This window comes from Microtus pennsylvanicus, chromosome 8 (assembly GCF_037038515.1).
Source record: "Microtus pennsylvanicus isolate mMicPen1 chromosome 8, mMicPen1.hap1, whole genome shotgun sequence".
In the NCBI taxonomy this organism is placed as follows: domain Eukaryota; kingdom Metazoa; phylum Chordata; class Mammalia; order Rodentia; family Cricetidae; genus Microtus; species Microtus pennsylvanicus.
Window position 1 is genome coordinate 23,524,304 of NC_134586.1, and position 26,354 is coordinate 23,550,657.

The window sequence follows — 26,354 nt, forward strand, 5'->3', positions numbered from 1 at the left end:
CATTCCGGGGACGGGGCACTGTGGAGGAACCGGAGAAAGCGCAGACCCATCTTGCTCCGCCTCCGGTGCTGTGATTGGTCGGCCTCTCCAGCGCGTCACGCTCCGCCTCCTGGCAGCCGTTGAAGTTTGAACTCCGATTCGCGGGCTCTGCGAGCGCGGACTCCTGACTCCGAGGCGGATTTCCGTCCCAGCCTGCCGAGGATTGGCTGGTTTCTCCGCAAGCTTGAAAAACATCTAGCTGTTTGGCGCGGATGGTCCGCTGGTGTTTTCTTCCTTCCTTTTCAGCGGGGTCGATCCCAGTCGAAGGAGCGGCGGGTGAGCGGTGTCCAAGTGTCCAGGTGAGGTATGGTAGGGGTAGGAAGCCGGAAGTGAAGGGCTGAGAAAATCATGTCCGGGACAGGACGCAGCCTTTGCCTGTGTGCAGTCGGTAGCGACGTCTGGTAGGGATGCCCTTGAAATCCAAAGTAGCAGTGAGTGATAGATCAGAAACGGAACGTGTGATGTGGGCAGATCGCATAACCTTGCTACTCACTCAATCCGTCAACTTAGTTGTTTCGTTATGCACCCCGAGCGGCCAAGATTGGAGACTACAGAATAAGTAAACGCTAATGTTCTCTCCTCCTGCATCCTGGAATCCCGTGCCGTAAGGATCGTTTGAATTTAAAATGGAACTAGTAAGGCTGTTTGTACAATTGATTGTCACTTACTGATTCATTAATACTTAAATTTTGTTTTGTTTTGTTGAGCTAGCTCTTGGCAGCCTAGTTACTCACTGCAGCCCCGCCTGGCCTCAAACTCAGCAGTTCTCCTTCCTCAGCCTTCCTAGTGTTGAATTTATAAGCCTGTACCACCACACCTGGCTCTTTCCGAATTTTTTAACCCTGATTCATTTGAGCCCCAGAATAATATCATTTTAGAGATGAAACTGTGAGGACTCAGTGACCTACCTAGTGGCAGAGTAATAACAAGAAATAGATTCTTGTCTGGAGTTGCTTTTATATTGAGGACTGGAGGTCTTATATAGCCCAGATCATGTAGAAGAGGCTGGCCTTGAACTGCATCCTTCTGCCTCCCTAATGCTGGGATACTAGGAATATAAATACAACCGTGTACTACTTTACTTGGATCTGATATTATACCTCACAAGATGTTAGTAGCTTGTTGTAAGACTGAAAAACATATTGTTGAAAGTGGGGGACATAATTGAACCAGATAATTTCTGAGGCAGGGGTTATATAGCTCAGTGGTAAAGTACCTGCCTACCATACCAAAAATGCTAGGTTTAATTCCCAGTACCACCACCACCACCACCACCCCCAAAAAAAAGAAGAAAAGAAAGAAATGCTCTTACTACATAATAAAAACCATAACACTCTTATATTTAAACTTGTGGTTCCAACCTTCTTAATGCTGTATTAAGTGCTCTTTAAACACAGTTCTTCATGTTGTGGTAATTTTCAATCATACAATTATTTCGTTGCTACTTCATAACTGATTTTGCTACTGTTATAAATTATAACGGTGTTTTGATGGTTTTAGGAGACCCCTGTGAAGAGGGTCAAGGCCCACGAGTTGAGAACTTCTGGTTTAGACTGAAGTTTTTGTTGTTTGTCTTCTAGGCCTGTGAACCGATAGAAGGATGTCTCCCCAAAACTTTGAATTCCATCTGCCCTTAGCCCCAGAGGAGTTGCTGAAGAGTAGAGGCGTGAATCAGTATGTTGTTCAGGAGGTGTTGCCCGTCAAGCAGCTTCCATCACAACTTAAAGGTAAGACACCATGGCTGCCAGTGAGCTCCAATAGAGAAACACCCCGTGTGTAATTAGCGTCTCTGTTCTATAGCTCTGACATTCCATCGGGGCAGGGAATATCTTTCCTACTACTCCCTAATTTTATTTCACTTGTTTATTTGTTTGTTTGTTTGTTTAGTAGCTCTGTGTGGGATTCATGATGCAAATGGCTGTCCTCCCTGGATTATTCGAGAAACAGTGTTGCTTAATCTAGTTACTCTAGATTTTTTGGGGGGGGTGGGGTGGGGATGTTTTGTTTTTCTGTTTTGTTTTGTTGTTTTTTTGATTTTTCGATTTTGGCTTCTCTGTGTAACGGTCCTTGCTGTCCTGGAACTCACTTTGTAGACCAGATTGGCCTCGAACTAAGGCATGGACCACCACCACTTGGCTGTATTTTTACCCTTTACCATGGTAAAATTAAGAATTGTAGGCTAGGGACTGGAGAGATGGCTTAGAGGTTAAAAGCACCAACTGTTCTTCTAGAAGACCCAGATTTGATTCCCAGCACCCACATGGCAGTTCACAACTGATTGTAACTTGTGCATGTAGTGCACAGATATGTATGCAGGCAAAACACCAACCTGCATACCATACATGAATAAATTAAAAAATAAAACATGCCGCAGTTGTGGACAGTATTTGACTTGCCTTTTCTTAGGGAGTACTCTTAAATCTAGATCGTGTTTCCAAGAAGTGTAATAAAGGAGAAACATAGCTGTAACAACACACAAAACAGTCATCTGTCACTTAACAAGTGGGAGACATGTTTTGAGAAGCCTGTTGCTAGATGATTCATTATTATGAAACCTCATCATAGAGTATACATGTACAAGTTTTTAAAATGGCATAGTCCACTCAGGAGGCAGAGGTGGGTGGATCTCTGTGAGTTCAATGCCAGCCTGGTCTACAGAGTGAGTTCCAGGACAGGCTCCAAAGCTACACAAAGAAACTCTGTCTCAAAACACCAAAATAAAATAAAATAAAAATGGTGTCATGTACTCCCAAATTACTTGTCTAGTATACACAAAGTCCTAGGTTTCATCCTCACCGCCAGATGAAGCCAGATGTAGTAGTGCACACCTGTAACCCCAGCAGTTGGGGTGAACAGAGCAGGAGGATTGCTGAAAGTTCAAGAGCAGACTACGGCAGAGTAAGACCTTGTCTCCAAAACAACAAGAATATATGAGGCTACTGGTAGAGTAACCCAGCATTAGCATTTTATAGTAAGTTACCAGGAGGAATATACCCTAAATAACAGCTACAGCACTAACTAGCCAGTAACATAGTCTTTTATTGTCAAGAATTATCTACTGTTCATAACCGTCTGTGCCATGCTTTATGGGATTTGAAGTGTAGAGTGAGTGTTTGCACTACACACCTTATAGATGCAAACGTCGCAGTGGCTAAAACGTCACTAGGCAGTAGGAAGTTTTCAGCTCCATTGCAATAGAGGAGGATACTGTATATGTGGCTGTTCACTGGCAGTGTGGCGCCTGTGATTGGATGCACAGTGTAGTTCCTCCTGACGTCTATGAACAACTAAAAACAACGTGTATATTATCGGTCAGACCCCACAGTGCCACTGTACTTCTTGGAATTGGTTCACACTGGGTTGCTTTAGGGAATTACATGTAGACCAAACTGCTGGAGCCAGACCTGGGCTTGTCTCCTCTGCCACCCTGAGCTTGAACAAGTGACCTCCTACTGGAGATGGCAGCTCCTGGATGTAAGGTTCAGAAATGGGAAAAGGCATTTCTGTCTTGTCCTTTTTCTTTTTTCAATTTTTTTCCTAAGTTTTTTGAGACAAGGTCTTAATTTGAGCAGTCTCAAACTGAATACATAGCTAAGGATGATTTTGAACTTCTGCTCTTCCTTGCCTCCTTCTCGTCGCTGGGTTGGTTTCTCCTTTTTCAGGACTGGGGATTGAACCAAGGCCTTGCATATGTCAGATAAGTGCTTCTCTGAGCTACATGGCTGCACCTCCTTTTTGTTTGTATTTTCACATGGTCTTGCTAGTAGCCCAGGCTAGCCTTGAATTCACTTTGTAGCCGAGTGAAGCTTTTGAGTTTTTAATCCTCCTGCCTCAGCCTCTCTAATGACTGGTACTATGGGCCAGGACCAACAGTTAATCTATGTAGTGCCGAGAGTTTGAGTTTTTTTTGTTTGTTTGTTTGGGTTTTTTTTGGTTTTTGGTTTTGGATTTTTGAGACAGAGTTTCTTTTTAGCTTTTGGTTCCTGTCCTGGAACTAGCTCTTGTAGACCAGGCTGTCCTCGAACTCACAGAGATCCACCTGCCTCTGCCTCCCGAGTGCTGGGATTAAAGGCGTGCGCCACCACCGCCCGGCTGAGAGCTTGGGTTTTTATAAACTGTTCTTTCATACTACTAAGAATTACTGATTTCAGCACCAGGCCACGGAAAGTAGAAGGTAAACCTGGAGCATCTTGTGGTGTGAGGAAGTAAGAAAATAAATGCTCACTCTAGCAGCACATGTACAAAGTTGGGGTGACACAGGAAGAAGTGTGCCCCGTGAAACATTGCTGCTTTTTATGACAGAAATGTGGTTCATGTGACTAAAGTCCATGATGTTTGTGTATGAACAGGGAATGAGCCGGGTGTGGTGGTGCACACCTTTAATTCCAGCACTGCAGGAGGCAGAGGAGTGGTCTACAGAGCAAGGAATCCCCAGGACAGCCAGGGAAACACAGAGAAGCCCTGTCTTAAAAAAAAAAACCAAACAACAAAATTATGAAAGGCAAAGATTGAAGATTCAGGAAACATGTCTGCTAAATGCCTTGTACATAGAAATAGAATTTACAAAAAAAAAAATCTGTCTTTCCTCTAAATTAAACAGCATCCTTCATTTTCTAGCATTTCAGTCTGCTTTCCGGGCTCAGGGGCCTCTCGCTATGCTGGAGCACTTTGATACAGTCTACAGCATTTTACAGTAAGTGCTTTTAAACACCTGGTGGCTGTTTCTCTCATTTTTGCATGTTAGTTTTGAAATTCCAAATTATAGGTTCACTGATTATTGGTTCTGGGTACTGACATCCATAGTGAGCATTGATCCAGCTTCCACCGTGTTTATTTGACAATTGTGGGATATTTTCACGTGTTGGATCCTTAGATTTGATCTAGGAGAATGGGCTCTGCAGGCTCCTGTCTCACTCCCACACTTTCTTTCCCTCATAGTCACTTTCGAAGTATAGATCCTGGCCTCAAGGAAGATACCCTGGAATTCCTGATAAAAGGTGTCTGTGGGTCTGGGGGTAGGGGGCTGGAAGGTGCTTGTTGTGTATAGCATTTCCTCCGTTCTCTGAGCCATGTGATGATATCAAGGCTGTTGTGATTCAGTTGGTTTGGCTAAGTCTGGGGACCTCTGGCTTATCCAGGTCTGTAATCTTGGTGGTCGATACAGAGTGATGTGCGATCGCTGTAAGGGCGGACCAACAGAAATTTTCCTGCTTTTGAACCACCTCCCCAAGTAGGGGTGATTCTCCATTGCCTGCGAGGACTTGTCATTGGAATGAAAGTAGGAACAGGCTCTATCTCGATACAGGGGTCAGGGGTCCCAAAGGACTTAGCTGTGTCATGGCCACTGAGAGATGATACACAGATCTTTGGTAATCTGATGGCTACACGTGCTAAGTGTTTAGAAGTCGGGGTACCTGAAGAAAGTCAACGAAACCAACTCCCAGATTCTGCCCCTCACAGTGGTGTCCTGCCACTCCCAGGAACTTCCATCCATCCTGGATGATGCCACTTTGAGTGTATCCGATAGAACTGCCCATCTAAACACCCTCAAGATGAACTGCTACGCCCTGATCCGCCTCTTGGAGTCCTTTGAGAATATGACCAGCCAGACGAGCCTCATCAACCTGGATGTGGGTGGGAGGGTAAGTGAGAATGCCTGGCCATTTTATATTGGTGGGGGAGAAGCCCGGGATTCTAGGATGCTTTATGTCTTGCTTGGGGTTTTAGGAGAGAGTCCCCAAGTACTGGATCCCCTTCCCTGGCGAGTATTTCTTTTGCATCCCAGCACCTGTAATCCTCTATGGCCTTGCCTAACCTTGTCTTGATCCTGGATAGTGTGGGCACACAGACTAGATGATCTTTACTTTCTGATCCACACTCCACCCCACCCCACCCCTGAATGTCTGTATGATCACTTTAGGGTAAGAAGGCCCGGGCCAAGGCAGCCCTTGGCTTTGATTGGGAGGAAGAGAGGCAACCAGTTCTTCAGCTCTTAACACAGCTACTCCAGCTGGATATTCGTCACCTATGGAACCACTCAGTAATTGAAGAAGAATTTGTCAGGTGGGTGGTTAAGATGGCTGGAGATAATCTTAAACTCTGAGGAATGAGGTTCTGGCCTTTTTGCTTTGTTTCGTTTTCTTATTTTTATGAGACACTGTCTCATTGTGCAGCCCATCTGGCCTGGAAGTTTCTATGTAGACCAAACTGGGTTTGAACTCACAGAGGTTCACTGCCTTTACCTCCCAAGTGCTGGGATTAAAGGTATGTGCCACTACAATGAATTTCTCATTGCTAATACCTATATTTGTGGAAATGTATTTACTAAGAATCCCCTAGGTGGATGGTGGCATTATTATAGACACTTTCTATTTTAGTTTTGGGGTGGTGGTTATTCTTGTTGTTTGTGCTTTTAGGGGGGGAGTTGTTTTTTTAGGTTAGTCTTGAAATGTAGCTCAAGTGGTCTTGAACTTACTATTACAGTCCAGGCTAGCCTGGAACTCAGTCTTGCCTCAAACTTCTCAAATGCTGGAATTACAGCCATGAGCTATCACTCTTGACTGGCAATGTTTAAAGTAAGGAAAATATATAGCATGTATGGTGATATGGGTATGAAATTCGAGAGAAGGGTACAGTCAAGGATGACTGTTCCAGGGATGTGGCCAAGCGTTTGGCGAAAAGGAGTTGCTGATAATGGAGGTATAGGGAAGTTGGGGTATTTGGCAGGGAAGATCAGAAGTCCTGCTTTGGACATGCACTTTGAGGTGCTTGTTAGACATCTGAGTAGAATTAGATTCAGCTGTTGAAAGGAAGGCACATGTGGACTAAAGAGACACCTTTGGGGATATGATGGTGGTTAAACCCTTGAAATCGAATGACATCACTAAATCAGGAACTACAAGAGAGCGTAGATCTAAGGACTATATACTAAGGTACACCATGACCAGTAGAGTGAGCTGAGAAGCAGCCAGGGAAGCTGAGATAGGGGTCCATAGTCCAGAAGCCAAATGAAGTGTGTGTTTGAAGGAGAAAGTGACCAGGCATTGTGGTGCATGCCTATATACCAGAACTTAAGAGACTGAAGCAGGTTTGCCAGGAATTCAAGGCGAGTTATGCTGTACTGTGAGCAGCCAAGATTACATAGCAAGACCTTATCTCAAAATATAAGTAGCCAGGCATGGTGGCACACATCTGTAATCCCAGCACTTAGGAAGCAGAGTCAGGTGTCTGAGTTCAAGAGTATCTTGGTTGACAGAGACTTCCTGGTCATCCTGAGACCTGTCTCCAAATAAATAATGGCTGTAGAGGTGGCTCAGTAAAGTAATTACCATGCAATCATGAGGACTTACGATCATCAACACTGATGAGCAACACTCTTGTCAAAAGCCAAACATGGCGCAGTGTTGGGGATGTGGAGACAAGCAGATTTCCGGGATTGAAGACTGCCAGCCTAGCCTATTCAGTGAGCCCCAGGTGAGAGGCCCTGTCTCAAAACTAAGGCAAACAGCTCCTGAGAAATGAAACCCAAGGTTGACCTCTGGTCGCCACATGCACATACAGGGAAACACACACACAGAGAGAGAGAGAGAGAGTAAAATCAAAGTAAATGATCAGTCACAGCAGATGTAAATGAAAAGTCTCTTCAATAAAGATTCAACTGGCCATTTTTAACAATGAGAAGTCTTCAGTAATCCTGCCCTACCATCTTGATCATATGTTCAGGTTTCTTATTGGCATGGTACCTAGCTGAAATTTGATGATCAAAAGGTAAGAATTTCTTCCAGGATTGTTTCCTCCAAAGCGCCTTGATGTGGAAGGTGCTTAGACAGAAAGAGCAGGGCTCTAGAAACCTCAATTCGGACATGGTAGGGACAGAATGAATAAGGGGAGCTGCTGGTGACTCCAGAACTGATTGCTTTCTGTCCATCTCTTTTCTTTTTAGTTTGGTTACTGGCTGTTGCTACCGCCTTTTAGAAAATCCCACCATCAGTCACCAGAAGAACCGCCCCACGAGGGAAGCCATAGCACACCTGCTTGGGGTGGCCTTGGTCCGTTATAATCATATGTTCAGTAAGTTGCCTTTCGCCTGGCGCCTGCTCCCTGCATTGCCCTTTCTGTCTGAATGCCACATGTTGGTGCTTCCCAGGTGCAACTGTGAAGATCACCCAGATGCTGCAGCACTTTGAGCACCTGCCGTCAGTGCTAGTCGCTGCTGTGAGTCTGTGGGCAACAGACTATGGAATGAAGAGCATTGTGGGCGAGATTGTAAGGTGACTCCTGACCCTCCAAGCTTCTGTTTTCTTGGAGGTGTGGGTGGGGTAAAGGAAAGTTAGAGGCCTTTTCTCCATGTGATGTTGGGTTCCTTCATGTTAGCTGCCTGTCTTGGCTTCCCTTATTGGGAACTCAATAATTAACTTTCTTGCCATATCTGTGTTTTCTTCCCTCTCTAGAGAGATTGGGCAGAAGTGTCCACAGGAGCTGAGTCGAGACACAGCAGGGACAAAGAGCTTCGCAGCCTTCCTCACTGAGCTAGCAGAGCGAATCCCTGCTGTCCTTATGTCCAGCATGTGCATTTTGCTAGATCATCTGGATGAAGAGGTGGGCAGTTCAGATTTGTCTAGGCTTTAAGCCCATTTCTGAAGTCTTGTCTCTCTCTCCCTTCGCTTTAACGTGGTTCTGGGTAACAACGCAAGGACTTATACATGCTAATAAGCACATGCTCTAAAAGTTGAAAAATTTGTTTCCTTAAAAAAAAAGTATGAGCTGGAGAGATGGCTTAGCCGTTAAAGGCTAGGCCTACAGCCAAAAATGTAAGAGTTCGGTTCCCAAGCACCCATAGCTGTCTCTCCAGCCAAAAAAAAAAAAAAAAGTGTTTATGATTTTTGTGTGTTTTGCCTGCATGTAAGTTTGTACAGAGAAAAAAGGGCAGAGACTGACATCCAAGGTTATACTTTGGTTCTGCAAACGTTCCATGGTGCATGCATGCGCCCATATAAACACACACATATGCAACATATATGCACAACAAAATAAGAAAGAAAAGACTGGCTCCCAGGTTCCAGAATTATAGGTGTCACCATGCCTAGCCAAGGTGCAGATTAAGGTTGTTTCTTTATTTTTGTTTTTCTAGACAGGGTTTCTCTCTTTGTAGCTTTGTAACCTGTCCTGGAACTTGCTGTAGACCAGGCTGGTCTCGACCTCACAGAGATCTGCTTGTCTCTGTCTCCTGTGTGGTGGGATTAAAGGTGTGCACCACCACCGCCTGACCTCAAGGTTGTTTCTTGAGAAAGAAAGTAGCTTTTAGTTAAAATGAAAGTGTACCCTGGAGTCTGAGACCCAGAGGGCCTAGACTACAAAGTAAGACTGTCCCCAAAATACATTTTCACACAAAGAAGACAGGTTGTCTAGATTTATCACTGTGACAGTTTGTACAGAGAAACTCCCCCCCACCCCCCCACAAGACAGGGTTTCTCAGTAGCTATGGAGCCAGTCTTGGAACTCACTCTGTAGAGCAGATTCGCCTTCCTCTGCCTCCCAAGTGCTGGGATTAAAGGCATGTACTACCCATGCCCAGCGAGAAACCCTTTTATGAATCTTGTTTTTATATCACTTGGTTTTATGCAGTTCTGGTAGAGATGACCATTCTATACCAGTCTAGTGAGAAGAACTCAGCTTTGGTTCGCAGTCCCATCCAGTCCCTGGGCTCGAGCCTCTTGTTCCCATCTGGCTAGCATTGCTTTCTACAGACAATGAGCTTTCTCAACCAACCTGTTCTACTCCTCTAAGTTCTCTTTCCTGGATGCTTGCTTGGCCTCTTCCCAGACTAGTGTTGGGGCTTCCTAGAGAAATGTCGAAGACAGTCTATTCATTGATCGAGTTTTCTTTAACTTCTTTTATGAGACTAGTTTCTGGCTCTTGGCCTAGGCAGAGGGAATCCCCTGCCCTGTTTTCTACCAGGTTGTATAACAGACTTCTTGGCTCCAAAGCTAATTAACCCATATTTTTAAATCTGTGGTCTGCCACATGGCTTGTTACCTCTCCTTTATACTGCCCCACCCATCCTGCTTCCTCCTCGTCTCACTGGTGATTTTTTTCACATGCTTAGCTTCCTTCTCCCAGTTTCTCTCTCTGCCCAGAAGTCCTGCCTAGCTATTGGCCATTCAGCTCTTTATTTAACCAATCAGAAAGTCAGTGTGATCAAATATCCTGCAACATTTTATGGCCTTATAGATAAAGGATAATAAGAAATGTTTCTTGCCAGGCAGTGGGAGCACACGCCTTTAATCCCAGCACTCGGGAGGTAGAGGCAGGCCGATCTCTGTGAGTTTTGAGACCAGCCTGGTCTACAAGAGCTAGTTCCAGGACAGGCTCCAATGCTACAGAGAAACCCTGTCTCAAAAAAAAAAAAGATAGAAAAAATGTTTCTCAAGTTTCTCAAATGTGCCTTGATAGACAGATCTGATTTTCTTTTTAATATTATTTGCCAGGCATGGCACATGTCTTTAATCCCAGCGTCCAGGAGGCAGAGACAGGTGGACCTCTGTGAATTGAGGCCAGTCTGCTCTTCATACTCCTAAGCCAGACAGTGCTTCATAGTGGGACCCTGTCTCGGAAGAAAAACAATTATATTCACTTACTTTGTGTGTGTGTATAGTATGTACAGATGTGGAAGTCGGTTCTCTCCTTGCACTGGTCCTGGGGACTGAACTCAGGTCTTCAGGTCTGGTGGTATCTAAGATTACCCTGAGGCTCTGAGTGTGATATATTTGAAACATAGATGTCTTTCACATTTAGATTTAGTTTCCATCCCTACGATACTATGTATACATAGATAGACAAAAAATACTATGTCCCAAGCATTTCAGACTAGGAATCACAACCCTTTGATTTTGACTCTTATTTACTTTCTGACATTCTCTGAGCCAACAAATCCCCTTGGGATTTTGTATCTTCCTGTTACCCTGGGGATTAACACCTAGGCAATTGGCCAGGAAAGTCAGTTTAGAACAAGCAATCTTCACCTTGACTAAGGGCAGGAGAGTGCGGGAAAGAAATGAAAGCCGTTCCAATTGATGTCTCTCTCAGAACTACGTGATGCGCAATGCTGTGCTGGCAGCCATGGCCGAGATGGTCCTGCAGGTTCTAAAAGGTGACCAACTAGAAGAAACAGCCCGAGAAACCAGAGATCAGTTCCTGGACATCTTGCAAGCTCATGTCCACGACGTCAACTCCTTTGTGCGAAGCCGTGTTTTGCAGCTCTTTACCCGAATTGTCCAACAGAAGGTAAACAACCTTCTCTATGCTAAAACTCTGAATATTTCTCTGTATACTTGGCAAAGTAAAGAGAGAATCTAGCTGAGCACTGTGGCATTGCCCATGATACCAGACTTGGGGAAGTAGAGGTAGGAGGGTCAGTAGTTTGAGGTCATTCTCAGCCACATGGAAAGTTTGAAGACAGCTGAGCTATATGAGACCTTGTCGCAATTTAAAAAAGCAAGGAAAGATGTTTTCCTTTATTTTTATTATGTGTGCATGAGTGTGTTGCTAGCTTGTACTACATATGTACAGTACCTGTGGAGGCTGAAAGGCCTCTTATTCCATGGGTTTGGAGTTACAGACAGTTGTGAGCTGCCATGTGGGTGCTGGGAATTGAACCCAGGTCCTCTAGTTGAGCAGCCAGTGTTCTAAACCTCATCTCTCTAATCCCTGAAAAAGGTGTCTTTTGTTTGTTTGTTTGTTTGTTTGTTTGTTGTTGTTTTGTTTTTTTGTTTTTTATCTTGTTTTTAAATAGACACAGAATCTGGTAACTGCCCCCAAAGAAGAGTCTATCTAGACTTGAGATTTTTACTACCAGTAATAAAGTCTGCCATGGGGGCTGAAGAGATGGCTCAGCGGTTAAGAGCACTAGGTGCTCTTCCAAAGGTCCTGAGTTCAATTCCCAGCAACCACATTGTGGCTTACAACCATCTATAATAGGATCTGATGCCCTCTTCTGACATTCAGGTATATAGGCGAGCACTCATACATACAATATAAATAAATAAAGTGAAATGAAAGTCTTCCCTTTCTAAGGACCAAGGTGCCTGCTCCAGTTAAGGACTGCAGTGTGGTGTTGCTCACATAGTTTATAATCTCACAGAGAAGCTGCTTTACAGTGAGGCTCAGGTTAAACTCACGAGTGTGTCCAACCTTTGGACATTGCAACTTAACACTACCATCTACCAAGTTCATACCCATTACAATAAGAGAAATCACCGCAAAATATCACAGTATTTTAAGTAGGGTTAGGATCTTGTGTTGAGCCACATATATAGCTACCCTCCACTGGAAGTGACCCATAGGCTGTAGTTGGGTGGTGCTGAATTTATGCTGATTCTCCTTCTGCTCATCTAGGTGCTTCCCCTCAACCGTTTCCAGGCAGTGGTGGCCTTAGCCGTGGGACGTCTGGCAGACAAGTCGGTGCTAGTGTGTAAGAATGCCATCCAGCTGCTGGCCAGTTTTCTAGCCAATAATCCCTTTTCCTGCAAGGTAAGTCAACATGGTGCATGCAAAAGAGGAGTGAAACGGAGGCAGAGATGGCATTCTATCACTCAGTGACCTGACACTCATTCTACCTGACAGCTCAGTGATGCTGACCTTGCTGGACCACTGCAGAAGGAGATCCAGAAGTTACAAGACATGAGAGCCCAGAGGCGACCCGCTGCTGCTCGTGAGTATTCAGCTGCCCCAGGAGTCTGAGCTGCTTTTCCCCGAGGTTGGTCACAAAGCCTGAGAGAGACTAAACAAGACTCTCTTACAGCTACAGCACTAGACCCAGAGGAGGAATGGGAAGCCATGTTGCCAGAATTGAAGTCTACCCTGCAGCAGCTTCTAAAGCTTCCCCAGGAAGAGGAAGATCAACAAATCGCTGGAACAGATACTGTGGAAGAGGTGAAAGGACGCATCCGCCAGCTGCTCGCCAAGGCTAGTTACAAGTATGTACAAGATTAGGATGTTCTCTGCAGGTCTGTGCAGGTGAATGTTTCTTTGGGCTGCCAGCTTACAAAAAAAAAAAAGACAGAGACTTATTAATGATGAAAGTTCAGCCGATAGCTTAGGCTGGTTTCTAATTAGCTCTTCTAACTTAAATTAACCCATCTGTTAATTTACTTTCTGCCTCATGGCTTTATTGCCTCATCTCCATATTCCCCATCCTGCTTGCTCTGCATCCGGCTGGCAACTCTGCCTTCTTCCCAGCATCCTCTCTGTCCTGAAAATCCTTCCTAGCTATTGTTGTTCAGCTTTTTAATAAACCAGAGTGACCCATCTTCACAGTGTACAAAAAGATGATTTCACAACAGGCCTGTGAGGATTTAGAGTTAACCTTTGAGAGACTTATGATGAGTCCTTAAAAATGATTAGTACTAAACAGGCAATGGTGGTGCATGCCTTTAATCCCAGCACTCAGGAGGCAGAGAGGTGGATCTCTGTGAGTTCAAGGCCACCTTGGTCTGTGGAGCGAGTTTCTTGGGCAGACAGCTACACAAAGAAACCTTGTTTCAGAAAACAAGAAAAAAAGAAAAAGAGAAAATGATTTGTTCTTAAGTATTGCTGCTCCCAGAGGTGATAGGCATTTTTACTGTAGTAATATCAGACCAAAAGCATAATCCACAACTGCTTTTCTACTTTTTAAAACTACTCCAGAGGCCGGGCGGTGGTGGCGCACGCCTTTAATCCCAGCACTCAGGAGGCAGAGGCAGGCAGATCTCTGTGAGTTCGAGACCAGCCTGGGCTACAAGAGCTAGTTCCAGGACAGGCTCCAAAACCACAGAGAAACCCTGTCTCAAAAAACAAAAAAAAAAAAAAAACTACTCCAGAGCCCAGTCTATGGCACAGGCCTGTAAGCCAAACTACTTGGGAAGCTAAGTCAGGAACAATTACTGAGGCCAACTTAATGAGAGTTTAAAGAATGGGAATGTGTCAGTGGTAGAACACTAGCGTGCACAAGGCTCTAGGTTCAATCCTCAGGGCCCAATAAGCAAAACAAGACAGAAAGTTACTCTCAGGCCTGGAGGTCTAGCCCAGTGCTAAAAAACATTTATTTGGTCCCTAGCACTTCACAGACAACTAAGTGAACCTGGTATTGTGGTGCTTGCTTATAACCCTGGCACTCCGAAGGCAGAAGCAGGAGGTTGCTGCAAATTTAAAGCTAGCAAGGTCTAAACAGCAAGTCTTCCTCACAGCCAGAGCTGTGTAATGAAACTTCATCCAAAAGGTGAAAGGGGATGGAGATGTAGCTCAGCTGCACCTGAGGTGGGTGCTCGATCCCTAGCCCTATATAAACCAAGTGTGGTACCACCTCTTGCTTTTTTGTTTTTCCTGCAAGACTTGGCACCCAGGAGCTTTGGTTTGCTCAGCACATGCTCTACTGCTAAACTGCGCCTCCCAGCCATGGCCTGGCTACACAGATGTTACTATGGGGCAGCAGCACTTGTTTGGAACCCCAGGATTTAGGGAGTCTAAGGCGGGAGGATTAGGATACATAGTGAGTTCATGGTTGTTCTGAGTACATTGTAAAACTCTGTTTCAAGAAAAGAACCTCATTGTGTGGTTATGTCATAAAAGTAACAAAATATCGAAACTCTGTTGACTACAAACACAGTAGGTTTTTACACAGGTGTTTGGAGTAGGCTTTTATATATACATAAATATATATTTATTTATGGGAATGTTCATGGGATATAGCACATGTAAAGATAAAGGACAACTTTGGGGAATCAATTCTAAGTCGTTAAGCTCTGTGGTAGGTACCCTTGCTTGCCAAGCTCTCTGGCTAGCCCTGGGTTTATGATTTTAAAAAGTTTTAAAAAAAAGATCCAACTTCTTTGAAGACTACAGTAAAGGCCTGGAGTTTGGGGCCTGATATCCTAGTAGGTACTGCTCAGCTCTTAAAGCATGAGACATATCCCTTTTCTTTAGGGTACCGCTTGTAGGGGCTGGATGGAATCATAAGGTGGGATCCCTAACAAGGGCTTTGGTGACATTCTTCTGGGTGCTGAATTGGTGACAGACTGGTATTCTTTCAGGCAAGCTATTATTCTCACTAGAGAAGCCACCAGTCACTTCCAGGAGTCCCAACCTTTCAGTCACACAGACCTGGAGGAGAACAGCTTCCTGAATCTCCTGGGAGTTATCTTCAAAGGTAATCCTTTCAGTCAGCAAGCACAGCTTTGGGTTGAAGGAGGCTCGGGGAGGGGTTGACACTGCTGATCTGGAAGGGGAGCAGCTCAGTCATAGGGATCTACTAAGAAACGAACCAAAGTGTGTTAGAATAGGTTCTAATTTTATACCTTCAAATTGTTGAAGGAAATATCCAGGGATGTTGGTAGCCACTGGCCTGTACCTCTCTAATTCCTAGGCTCTGCAGCTCCCACACAGGAGTCTCATGGGGACAGTGTCCCTGTGCTAACTAACAGTAAAGACACTCCCAGTGCGTCCGAGCCTGAAGGACCCCAGAGGGACGATGAGCTGGTGAAGCAGGAGATGTTGGTGCAGTATCTGCGGGATGCCTATAGCTTCTCCCAGAAGGTTACAGAGGCCATCGGCATCATCAGCAAGATGATGTATGAAAACACAAGCACAGGTAAGCCAGGGCTCTTCAGAAGGAATTGGTCGTGGGATTGAGAAATTGTTCCGCCAGCTCGTAGTTATTGATGCCCATACCTTTCTTTCTTTTTTTTTTAATATTTTATTTATTTATTATGTATACAATATTCTGTCTGTGTGTATGTCTGCAGGCCAGAAGAGGGCACCAGGCCCCATTACAGATGGTTGTGAGCCACCATGTGGTTGCTGGGAATTGAACTCAGGACCTTTGGAAAAGCAGGCAATGCTTTTAACCTCTGAGCTAACTCTCCAGCCCCCACACCTTTCTTATTGCTATATTTTTAAGATTTTATTGTTCACGTGTATGAGTATTTTGCCCTCATGCATGTGTATCACATGCATGTTTGGTGCCTGCAGGAAGCCTAAGAGGGAGTCAGATCCTCTGGAACTGGAGTTAGGATTTGTTGAGCCACCACGTGGACACTGGGAATTTGAACAAACAGCGAGTGCTTTTAACCACAGAGCTATCAGTCATCCCCTAGTGCCTGTACCATTAAAAGTCAGGACCACTGGTAGCATTTTGCAGTTTACCTAGTTTAGCCAGTGTCATGAGAAGGCATCGTAGCAGTCATTCTCTGGGACAATGACAGTGACCTCACATCAATGTTACTGTGTTAGCAGGGGTCCCATCTATGGGTGTTGTGATATTTGTCAAGTTGTCAAGTAGATGGGTGACATTTGTATTTGTTCTCAGTGGTGCAGGAGGTGATTGAATTCTTTGTGATGGTATTCCAATTTGGGGTACCTCAGGCCCTGTTTGGGGTTCGCCGCATGCTGCCTCTCATCTGGTCTAAGGAGCCTGGTGTCCGGGACGCTGTACTTAATGCCTACCGCCAACTCTACCTCAGTCCAAAAGGGGACTCAGCCAGGTATATGGGGTTCCTTGTCTTTGTTAACTTTTCTGAGGTCAGCTTCTCAGAGGATTAATCCTAGTATCCTGAAAGATATTTGTCTGGGGGAGTCTGAACTCATGGATGGGTCCATACCAGGCTTAAGGTGGATTTCTGCTGAGGCCTCCTACTCCACGCAGTCATTTAACCCAACAGCTTCCCGGTCATAGTGACCACTGATCTCTGCTGTTCCCACAGAGCCATGGCCCAGGCCTTGATACAGAACCTCTCTCTGTTGTTAGTGGATGCCTCCGTCGGGACCATCCAGTGTCTTGAGGAAATTGTAAGTCTGCTCTGTCCTCTTCTCATTCAGCAGGGTATAATTAGTGGCTGTTTCCTGTGTGCAGAGATCTATTCAGCCCCACAGAGAGATTGAAGATTAGTTGCTTCCCATTCTCGACTTAATTTTCATTTGCTTGCTTGTTTGCTACTGTTTGTTTGGGGCAGTTGTCTCACTGTGTAGTCCAGGCTGGCCTCCAACTCACAGTCCTGCCACCGCTTCCTCGGTGTTGAGATTCCTGTGTGCAGCAGTGCTCAGCTCGCATGCCCAAATTTAAAGACGCCAGTAGTTTGCTTAGAGTAAAAAACCAAAACATGTTTAGAAAAATGTAGCAAGTAAATATTCACCTACCCTTAATCCCAGCACTCACGAGGCAGAGACAGGCGGATCTCTGTGAGTTCGAGGCCAGCCTAATCTACAAGAACTAGTTCCAGGAGAGCCGGGGCTGTTACACAGAGAAACCCTGTCTTGAAAAACAAAACAAAATTCACTTGTAGAATTGGTGGCATAGGTAACAACTGTAATAGCAGTAATAACACATGCTGTTTACTATGTGTTGGGCGCTGTTGTTAACACCACTGGGTGACTCTGGAGTAGAATGGGGTCTGTGAGGGAGGCTTAAGGAGAGGCTCACCTTGCCTGGCTGCAGCAGTTACACTGTATATGGCCAGAAAACATGAGCCTCCGTGCTGTAACAGACCAGAGCTGCTTACGGTAGAGGTCAGGGATGTGCCCCATCACGGTGGTTGGTGCTAGTTAGCAGGGATCATGGAAGTTCCGTGAGATTGAGAGATAGAGAGAGAAGAAGAGAGAGTTTCTGGCAAAAATCACGGAAAGTCCACTCTCCCAGCCCAAGAATGAAGAGTTCTGTGTTCTGTCTCGGAGTCATTACCTACACAAGATAGTCAAGTTGGGAGCATAGGCTGGTGCCTTCAAGTCAAAGGGACCCCTGCTTTTTAATGAGTTGAATTTGCACTGTAGGAAGTGTTGTCCCTGCCAGGCCTGTCTCCTGGTTGCTACTTTTGTTCCTTTCTGTGGAAAAAGAACCTGGGGGAGGCAACTGCCTTGATATTTCCCAGGCTGCCTGATGCTCAAAACTTCTACAGTAGGCAGAGAAGACCTGGAAACAGATGCTGAGGAGACGCCCTGCCTGTCACACAAGCCACCTGAGAGCTGTGGGCAGGGCAGAAGTGCGGCCTGGGGCTCCTGTAGGTGGGCAGGGATGAGAGGACAGGAGTGAGTGGCTGAAATGGATGCACATGTAAAGAAGAAGAAAAAGGACAGTGACCCTCTCAGAGACGGGTTGACCTTGTTCTCACAGTAAGAAAAATTACCAGAAATATCCAGAGTGTAGTCAGAACGGTGGTCCACACAGAACTCAGAAGACCCATTTGAATGTGTTACTTTAGGAAGTGTAGCCTTGAAGAAAGACATGACATAGGAAAATAGAGACTGGAGCGAGAAGTGCCTCCCCACACTCCTTCCTCTTCTGTTTGCCAGCGTTAGTTCCATCCAGATAAGTAGACCAACCGGAGCTGTTATTCTGAAGCTGAGTTCTTTGTCTTTCCTCCTCAGCTGTGTGAGTTTGTGCAGAAGAATGAGATAAAGCCAACAGTGACCCAGCTGCTGTGGGAGCGAGCCACAGAGAAGGTCGCCTGCTCTCCGCTGGAGCGCTGTTCCTCTGTCATGCTTCTTGGCATGATGGCACGGTGAGGCTCAGACCTGGGGAAGGAAAGGAGGGTCTGAGAGGCCTTCCGTCCAGTCACAGCCCATTGAGCTTTCCTGGTCGGCTGCCTGGGTAGAGAGAGCACCCGCCTGTGTAGCAGAAACAGTCACTAACACAAGTGGTCCAGGGACCTGGCCCTGAGTCAGGGCCTTTCTGTAGTGCTCCAGGGCTCTAGGAACCCCAGGGCGGGTTCTGGGGCTTTCCCGCACTGCCCTCGTCTCCCTGGAATCCTGCCCAGGGCTGCCTTTAACTCCGTTTTCCTTTCTCTAGAGGAAAACCAGAAATTGTAGGAAGCAATTTAGACACGCTGGTGAAGGTAGGGCTGGAGGAGAAGTTCCCACAGGACTACAGGCTGGCCCAGCAGGTGTGCCTTGCCATTGCCAACATCTCGGACAGGAGGAAGGTAGGTGATCTGGCATGGCCATGGCTCAGCTGAGAGAGTGGAGAGCCTCTCTATCTGTCTTCCCCACCCTGGCATTTTGTTTTTTTCTCAGCCTTCCCTGGGTGAACGTCAGCCTCCCTTCCGGCTGCCTCGGGAACACAGGTTGTTTGAGCGACTTGGAGAGATGGTCACAAAGGGGTTTGCACATCCAGATCCCCTCTGGATCCCATTCAAAGAGGTGGCCGTGACTCTGACCTACCAACTGGCAGAGAGCCCTGAAGTGATCTGTGCCCAGATGTTACAAGGCTGTGCAAAGCAAGCCTTGGAGAAGCTTGAAAAGAACACCACTGAGGAGGACCCCAGTAAGTGGGCAGAGGTTTGAGTGTTGGGGACGGAGTGGGCAGCCGGCTTCTGTTGTTTCCCTAAAGGGTAAAGAGCCTCAGCCCACGCTCTTGTTTACCCATGTGTCCACCCCACCTCCTGTTCCTACTTTGAGTAGCACATGAGGAAGGAGTAGGAGTTGATGGAACTTTGTGTGCCTTTGCTCTTTCCCTTCCCTCTACATCAGAGGACAGTGTCCCCATGCTCCCCACATTCCTGCTGATGAACCTGCTGTCACTGGCTGGGGACGTGGCCCTACAGCAGCTGGTACACTTGGAACACGCAGTTAGTGGAGAGCTGGGTCGGCGGCGAGTTCTCCAGGAAGAACAGGAGCACAAGACCAAGGACCCCAAGGAGAAGGTGAATGAGTGGCTCGTGTCCCCAAGCGTTTCCCAGATTTTCATAACCTCAGCTCAGGACATTTTCTAGGGAAATCTCTGCTTTATTAGTAAGTGAAGACCCTGCCTCTTTGTTGCTGCTTCCCTGGGGAAGATTAACATCGACAGAGATGGCATGGTCTCCCCATGCTCATCCAGTGGTGGGGTCTAGGATACAGGCTCCATCTGAAGTACTGTTTGTTTGAACACACACAACACCCCCTCTTCTTATCAGCTTGTGTTACTAGTCTGTCACCTGGTGAGATCCTTTGTCCTCTCTGCTAAAGCTTATTTGCTTGTACACAAAGAAGAGAGTCTTGCAGGTGGAGTAAAGTGACCTTGAGCCAAATTTACCATTTAGAGTCAATTATGTTTTCAGAGGAAGAGGTGTAGGGACCTGGTTATTTTCTCCTCCACTCAGGAATTCTTTCTCTTTATGGACATACTTGGCACTTCTGTGGATGGTTTTATAAACCTCATCTTTAGATCTCTTCATGCAAATGAAGTGTTATGCTAGAATCAAAAAATGCTGTCTTGTGAGTAGAGAAATGGAGGTTAAGAGCACTTACTGCACTTGAAGAGAAGCTGAGCAGATGTCAGATTGTACACAGTAACTCGAGCTCCAGGGGAATCTGATGCCCGCTCTGGCCTCCATGTGCATTGCACACATATGCTGTGCCTATATACATGCAGGGTAAAACACTCAAAACCAAAAAAAGTTTGTTTCTTTTTCTCAGAGCAGGGTGAAGTGACATATGCCTTTATCCCTGCTTAGGAGACTGAGGCAGGCAGATCTCTGTGAATTCATGGCCAGCCTGGTCTACATAGAAAGTTTCAGGACAGCCTGGGCTACATAAGAGCCTGTCTCAAGAAAGAAAAGTGATCACCCTGGCTTCTTTCCCTCCAGAGTACAAGCTCTGAAACGACCATGGAGGAGGAGATGGGGCTGGTCGGGGCCACTGCTGATGACACAGAGACAGAGCTAATCCGCGGCATCTGTGAGAAGGAGCTGCTGGACGGTAAGAAGCACTGCTGTGTGCCTTTCTCCCCACTTGTTCCATCTGCCCCAACCCGGAGCTCTTCTTCCAACAGGCAGTCAGGTGCTAGCTGCCTTTGTTCCGCTGCTGCTTAAAGTCTGCAACAACCCTGGCCTCTACAGCAACCCAGACCTCTGTGCGGCTGCTTCGCTGGCCCTTGGCAAGTTCTGCATGATCAGGTAGCCCCGTTGGTCTCAGCTCTAGGAAGATGAGATGACACAGCTCTCCTGCTTCCCTGATGATTTTCTCTCTTTGCCCTCAGTGCCCCGTTCTGTGACTCCCAGCTTCGTCTTCTGTTCACCATGCTTGAAAAGTCTTCACTCCCCACTGTCCGCTCTAATCTCATGGTTGCCACTGGGGATCTGGCTATCCGCTTCCCCAACCTGGTGGATCCCTGGACTCCTCATCTGTATGCCCGGTAAGAGATCTCTCAGACACCTTGAGAGTTCACTCTGCAGTCCATTACTGCAGCGAGCCACAGCTCTTCCCCTGACTCGTGGCAGAGTTCAGTATCTGCTGGCTGTTCACCTTGTACGAACGAGCTCCAAGTGGACACTGGGAACTGAAGTAGCCTTCTGAAATCTGCCTACAAGCCTTCCATTGTCCCTGACTCCAGTCTTCAAATCAGAATAGCCTTCGAGCTGCTTCCAGAACGGCATGCTGTAGAACAATAGATCCTTACATCGGGCCTTCATGTCGGCCTTAAGGTATAAAGGAGTTCTTGATCTCTGACTACAGCTTTTATTCCTAGTCTCCGAGACCCAGCTCAGCAAGTGCGGAGGACAGCGGGGCTGGTGATGACGCACCTGATCCTGAAGGACATGGTGAAAGTGAAGGGGCAGGTGAGCGAGATGGCGGTGCTGCTCATCGACCCTGTGCCTCACATCGCTGCTCTGGCCAAGAATTTCTTCAATGAGCTCTCCCACAAGGTGACAGAAGCAGCTTGGAGCTTTCTGCAGAGGAAGTGGGTGGGTCGCACTTCCCGCCCCCATCTCATCTCTTTGGTCTCTTCTACAGGGCAACGCAATCTATAATCTCCTCCCTGATATCATCAGTCGCCTTTCGGACCCAGAGGGTGGGGTGGAGGAGGAGCCCTTCCACACCATCATGAAGTATGGCTTTCTACATAAACTTACAGGGATGTAGTGTGGTATGGGGGGGTGCAGCACACAGACTGGTTAGGAACCAGACATGCTTTTTATCCCAGCTCTGGTTGGTTGGTTGTTGGCTATGATAGGCTAAGAGTGAACAAGAATGAACCCAGGGCCTTGTGTACGCTAGACAAGCACTCTTGCCACTGTTTTCAGCCCTAAGTGCCCATTTTAGCTGTACCTTCTCCAAAACAGCTTGGCCCATTTGCCTGTTTTTCCCTCTCTGAGAGTGCTAGTACTTGCTTCACAGTTCTCTAGGCTCCCAAATGGGTATGACTCCCAGGTTGTCGACACATAGCAGGAGTCACCAGATAGCAGCTGTTCTTATCTGCATTCTCAGTAAATGGAAGGAGACAAGAGGAATGGGGGGAGGCCTTGGCCACGAGCATTCTTGTAAAGCAAGGACAGAAAAGGTGGGGTGGGGTGAGGTGGATTCTGTATGGTTGAGAACTTTGCTGGCTAGTCACACACTCCCTCCCACCCCCTCTCAGGCAGCTCCTTTCCTACATCACCAAGGACAAACAGACCGAGAGCCTGGTGGAGAAGCTGTGTCAGCGGTTCCGCACAGCCCGGTATGCTGCCGTTTCGGGAGGTCTTTGTGCCTAGAGGGGCTCTTCAGAGGGACCGAGGGAGACTGACGCAGGAGGACATGCGAACCTCACGGTGTCCATTCCTTGTGCAGAACTGAGCGGCAGTACCGGGATCTGGCCTACTGTGTGTCCCAGCTGCCCCTCACAGAGCGAGGCCTCCACAAGATGCTGGACAACTTTGACTGCTTTGGGGATAAGCTGTTAGATGACTCTGTCTTCACTGCTTTTTTGTCAGTCGTGGGTAAACTGCGTCGGTGGGCCAAGCCTGAGGGCAAGGTGAGTGGCATAGGGTCACTGGCCCACTGGGTAAACACAGTCCTACTCTCCTGTGTGCTGTGGGACTCGTACTTCCTGCCTCACTAGCCTCACTACAACCATTTAACCAAGGTGACTTGAGGCCAGATCTCTCTGTCCAATTCCTGGTCCTTTCTCCCGCTCCCGTCCCTTTTTAAAAGGTCATTTTATTTATTTATTTATTTATTTATTTATTATGCATACAATATTCTTTCTACGTGTATGCCTGCAGGCCAGAAGAGGGCACCAGACCTCATTACAGGTGGTTGTGAGCCACCATGTGGTTGCTGGGAATTGAACTCAGGACCTTTGGAAGAGCAGGCAATGTTCTTAACCGCTGAGCCATCTCTCCAGCCCCAAGGTCATTTTTTTTAAAGACTTTTCTTTTCATTTTTTGTGTATTGGTGTTTTGCCTGTGTGTGTGTGTGTGTGTGCGCGTCTGTGTGTGTCTGTGTGAAGGTGCCAGATCCCTGGAACTTGAGTTAAGGAAAGTTGTGAGCTGCCATGTTGGTGCTGGGAACTGAATCCAGGTGTTCTGCAGGAGCAGCAAGTGCCATCTCTCCAGCCCCCAGGAAAAGCCAATTTCTACTTGAGACATTGTCTTTCTGTGTAGCTCTAGCTGACTTAGAATTTGATATGTAGACCAGGCTGGCCTCAAATTCACAGAGATTCCCCTGCCTCTGCCTCCACATGCTTGGCACTAGACTTTTTTAGAGCGGTTTCATGTTTAAAGAAAAACTGAGTAAGTAGAGTTCCTGTTTGCTTCTGTTCCAATCCACGTACGTCCTCTCCCCATCAGCTCCTTGTCCTCAGTGCTGTGGTCTTACAGTCTCCACTAACCTGCATGAGTGGATATGATTGACAGATGAGTACGCAAGGGCCACAGTGTACACTGACACTGGCTTCCCTGGATACAGTGACGTGTCACTACAGGGTCATACTAGACATTCACTGCCCTCCACAGCTCACTCCTGTGGTGCTCTCACCATATACTATATAAACAGATAGAGATGCATGATATAGGTCACTTAGAATAAACATTTCAAGTCTTTCTGTTTCTTTCACGGCTGTTTTTAAACAGGGAGACAATATCTCCAGCCCTGTTTTTAACTTAATTTTCCTCTAGTCTACAATAGATGAATTTGAGCAGAAGCTTCGGGCCTGTCACACCAGAGGCATGGATGGAGTCGAGGAGCTTGAAGCTGGCCAAGGAGGCAGCCAGAGAGCCCTGTCTGCCAAGAAACCCTCTGCCGGTATGAGAGGCAAGCCCACACGGGGCTTCCCACAAGCAGTCTCCACCATCTTTTATGTTTTTCCTTTGTGGTTTGTTTTTGTTTTTTGAAATCCCGTCTCCCTTCCACCTCTAGTCTCAAGGCAACGGCCTCTGGCTTCTGTAGATTCCGACAATGACTTCGTCACGCCCAAGCCTCGACGCACCAACCGCCCTCTACCAAACACTCGGCAACGGAAGTCCAAGAAAAAAGCCAGAGTTACCTTTTCAAGTGATGAGGCCAGCGAGGACGGTATGACTGCCCTCCTGACAGCCTTGGGGTCTCAGTGGGGCTTGCCTGGGTGTAGTCATTCCTCCTGGTAGTGCCACCCCGCTATGCAGCCTGGCTGGCTTCTGCGGTGTGCTTTGCAGCTCTGGTTATGTTTTAAGATTGTTTTGCGCCATCTTGGTGACTCAGTTTTTGTTCCTATGATTCTCTGAATAGAACTTTCAGCAGAGATGACAGAAGAGGAGACACCCAAGAGAACCACCCCCATCCGCAGAGCATCTGCCCGGAGACAGAGGTCCTAGGAGTTGCTTTCACCTATTCCCATCCCTGCCGTGCAGGGTATCTTGTTGGATGCCTTTGAATTCAGTTCCTCCCTTGTAAAAATGTTTGTTGCCTCTTTGTTTTTTAACATGTAAATGGTCTTTGCATTCAGTGTCTTTCTCTGAGAGCCCATCTAATGGCTGCTTTCACTTCACAAGAGATACTTAACTAATCGTCATGTTTTTTAAGAATAAATGTTTTTATATACTTTTAAGTATTTTGTCCTCTGCTGGTCTCTGTTTCATCTTTCACCTTCGCCCAGGTTCAGGCAGCAGATTGAGGGTTACCAGTCCAGAGAGAAGATAAGGAAGCCCAGGTACCCTCAGGCTGTCTCTGGATCTTCATGATCCGCATTGCTTCATCTTGCACAACTAGTGAGAGATTCCACTGTAGAGAATTACATGGTCTAGGTTCGTATAAGCACCTCTCAGTACCCAAGACAACATTTGACAATACCCAGAGACCTATTCCTGTCACGGCCTTGTGGGGCATGGAATAAGCACTCTTTCAACAAAAGCCTTGGGAGGGGGGTGTTGACTAACATCCTTCATGCACAGGACACCCCAACACAGCGTGCCAGCAGTGCCAACTTGAAAAATGCTCTAGACCTAAGGATTGTTTCCTCCATGTGCTCCAACCCAGGAGAGATCATGAGCTGTGCCCCCTCCCCCCAGCTCTGTGGGTGGCAAGGTCTACCTCCCCTGTCCTTCCTTCTCACTATAAAGGGTCTGCAGGAGGTCCAGCCCCTCCCTCGGCTGCAAACCCTGCTGTGTGCTGCCCACCCTCCCCAACTCCTTCATCTGCTGAGTCACTTGGAAAAGGAAGCACACTGATGTTTCTGCTGCCATGACAACAGCACATTGCCTCTGAAACGGTCCCTACCTCTTATGTGTGTGGTGGGGGAACAGTACTGGCAGAGGATAGGCATGAGGAAAAAGGGGAGATGGCTCCTTGGAAACATGCTTTAGGTTAGGGCAGGACTGTGGAGGGGCTCCTGAGACCTGGGGGAATAGGGTCAAAGCCGCTTGTGGAGCCTCTGTTGGAAGAAAGGCAGAAAAAGGACGGGGCTGAAGATGCCTCTGCTCCCAGCAGAGCGCTATGACCACGCTCCCACTCTCCATCGCCCCACCCCCACCCCGTTCTCTAGGCCTGGTCTCTGCTCATGGAAAGCCTGGGCATGGCCCACACAGTTGTCAGTCCTACAGCCTTGGCTCTGGGACCCCAAGGAAGTAGGGCAATCCCAGAAGGGCAAGGAGCCAGGACTAGGACTGTTATTTGGGGTGCAGTCAGCATGCTCCCTGCCTTTTAAGCAAAGGTTATCACCAGGGCAGCTAAACTTAGCAACTAGGCTCTTCAGCTAGAAGAGCAGGGGGCTGGCTGGTCTCATGTTGCACTGGCCTAGTAAAGAGGCCCCAGGATCCCCCTGTCCGGCACCTGTTGATGCGCTCCCAAGCCCTTCCAAGCGCTCAGAACCCGCCCTTTCCACCCTCCCTACCCTTCAGACGAGTGAGAACCCCGGGCTGGGGGCCTGCCTGCCTGTTCTGGCTCAGGGCATAATACCTCCCCTTCTACTTTCCCCCGTCTCTGACCTCACCCGGCGTCCACGAGGGCAGCCAAGGAAGGAGAGAGAGTCCCTGGCTGCAGGGCTAGCAGGCACGTCCCAGGACGGGGAGGGACTTCCGCCCTCACGTCCAGCACTCCACCCTGGGGCTGCAGTGGGTGAAAGGGGCAGTGTCTCAGCC

The 26,354-nt window shown here is 47.2% G+C and overlaps 1 protein-coding gene, 1 long non-coding RNA gene and 1 other non-coding gene across 6 annotated transcripts; 2 read left to right on the plus strand and 1 right to left on the minus strand.

Moving 5' to 3' along the window:
* The first annotated feature begins 82 nt into the window (after positions 1-82).
* Positions 83-24,826, plus strand: Ncapd2 (non-SMC condensin I complex subunit D2). Of its 3 annotated transcripts, none has more exons than XM_075982725.1 (31): positions 83-338; positions 1,620-1,766; positions 4,657-4,732; positions 4,978-5,036; positions 5,500-5,681; positions 5,960-6,102; positions 7,982-8,109; positions 8,186-8,309; positions 8,490-8,637; positions 11,125-11,322; positions 12,433-12,567; positions 12,661-12,748; positions 12,839-13,013; positions 15,105-15,220; positions 15,437-15,661; positions 16,379-16,553; positions 16,773-16,857; positions 18,430-18,563; positions 18,851-18,983; positions 19,075-19,324; positions 19,531-19,703; positions 20,628-20,739; positions 20,813-20,936; positions 21,020-21,175; positions 21,509-21,686; positions 21,775-21,869; positions 22,400-22,480; positions 22,591-22,774; positions 23,919-24,045; positions 24,160-24,315; positions 24,508-24,826. In XM_075982725.1, the coding sequence occupies exons 2-31, from the start codon at positions 1,640-1,642 to the stop codon at positions 24,591-24,593; spliced, it is 4,173 nt and encodes a 1,390-aa protein (XP_075838840.1). In that variant the 5' UTR covers positions 83-338; positions 1,620-1,639; the 3' UTR covers positions 24,594-24,826. The 3 variants fall into 3 exon arrangements, with proteins under 3 accessions (XP_075838840.1, XP_075838841.1, XP_075838842.1); XM_075982726.1 differs by lacking the exon at positions 83-338 and adding an exon at positions 419-440; XM_075982727.1 differs by lacking the exons at positions 83-338; positions 1,620-1,766; positions 4,657-4,732 and having other exon boundaries at positions 5,520-5,681.
* LOC142856625 (small nucleolar RNA U85) lies at positions 5,106-5,422 on the plus strand. Its single transcript, XR_012911672.1, has one exon. It is a non-coding gene; the product is annotated as a small nucleolar RNA U85 (small nucleolar RNA).
* On the minus strand, positions 24,820-26,354 carry LOC142856015 (uncharacterized). Of its 2 annotated transcripts, none has more exons than XR_012911579.1 (3): positions 26,202-26,354; positions 25,495-25,648; positions 24,820-24,983 (listed from the first exon to the last, which is right to left on the minus strand). It is a non-coding gene; the product is annotated as an uncharacterized LOC142856015 (long non-coding RNA). The 2 variants fall into 2 exon arrangements; XR_012911578.1 differs by having other exon boundaries at positions 24,820-24,999.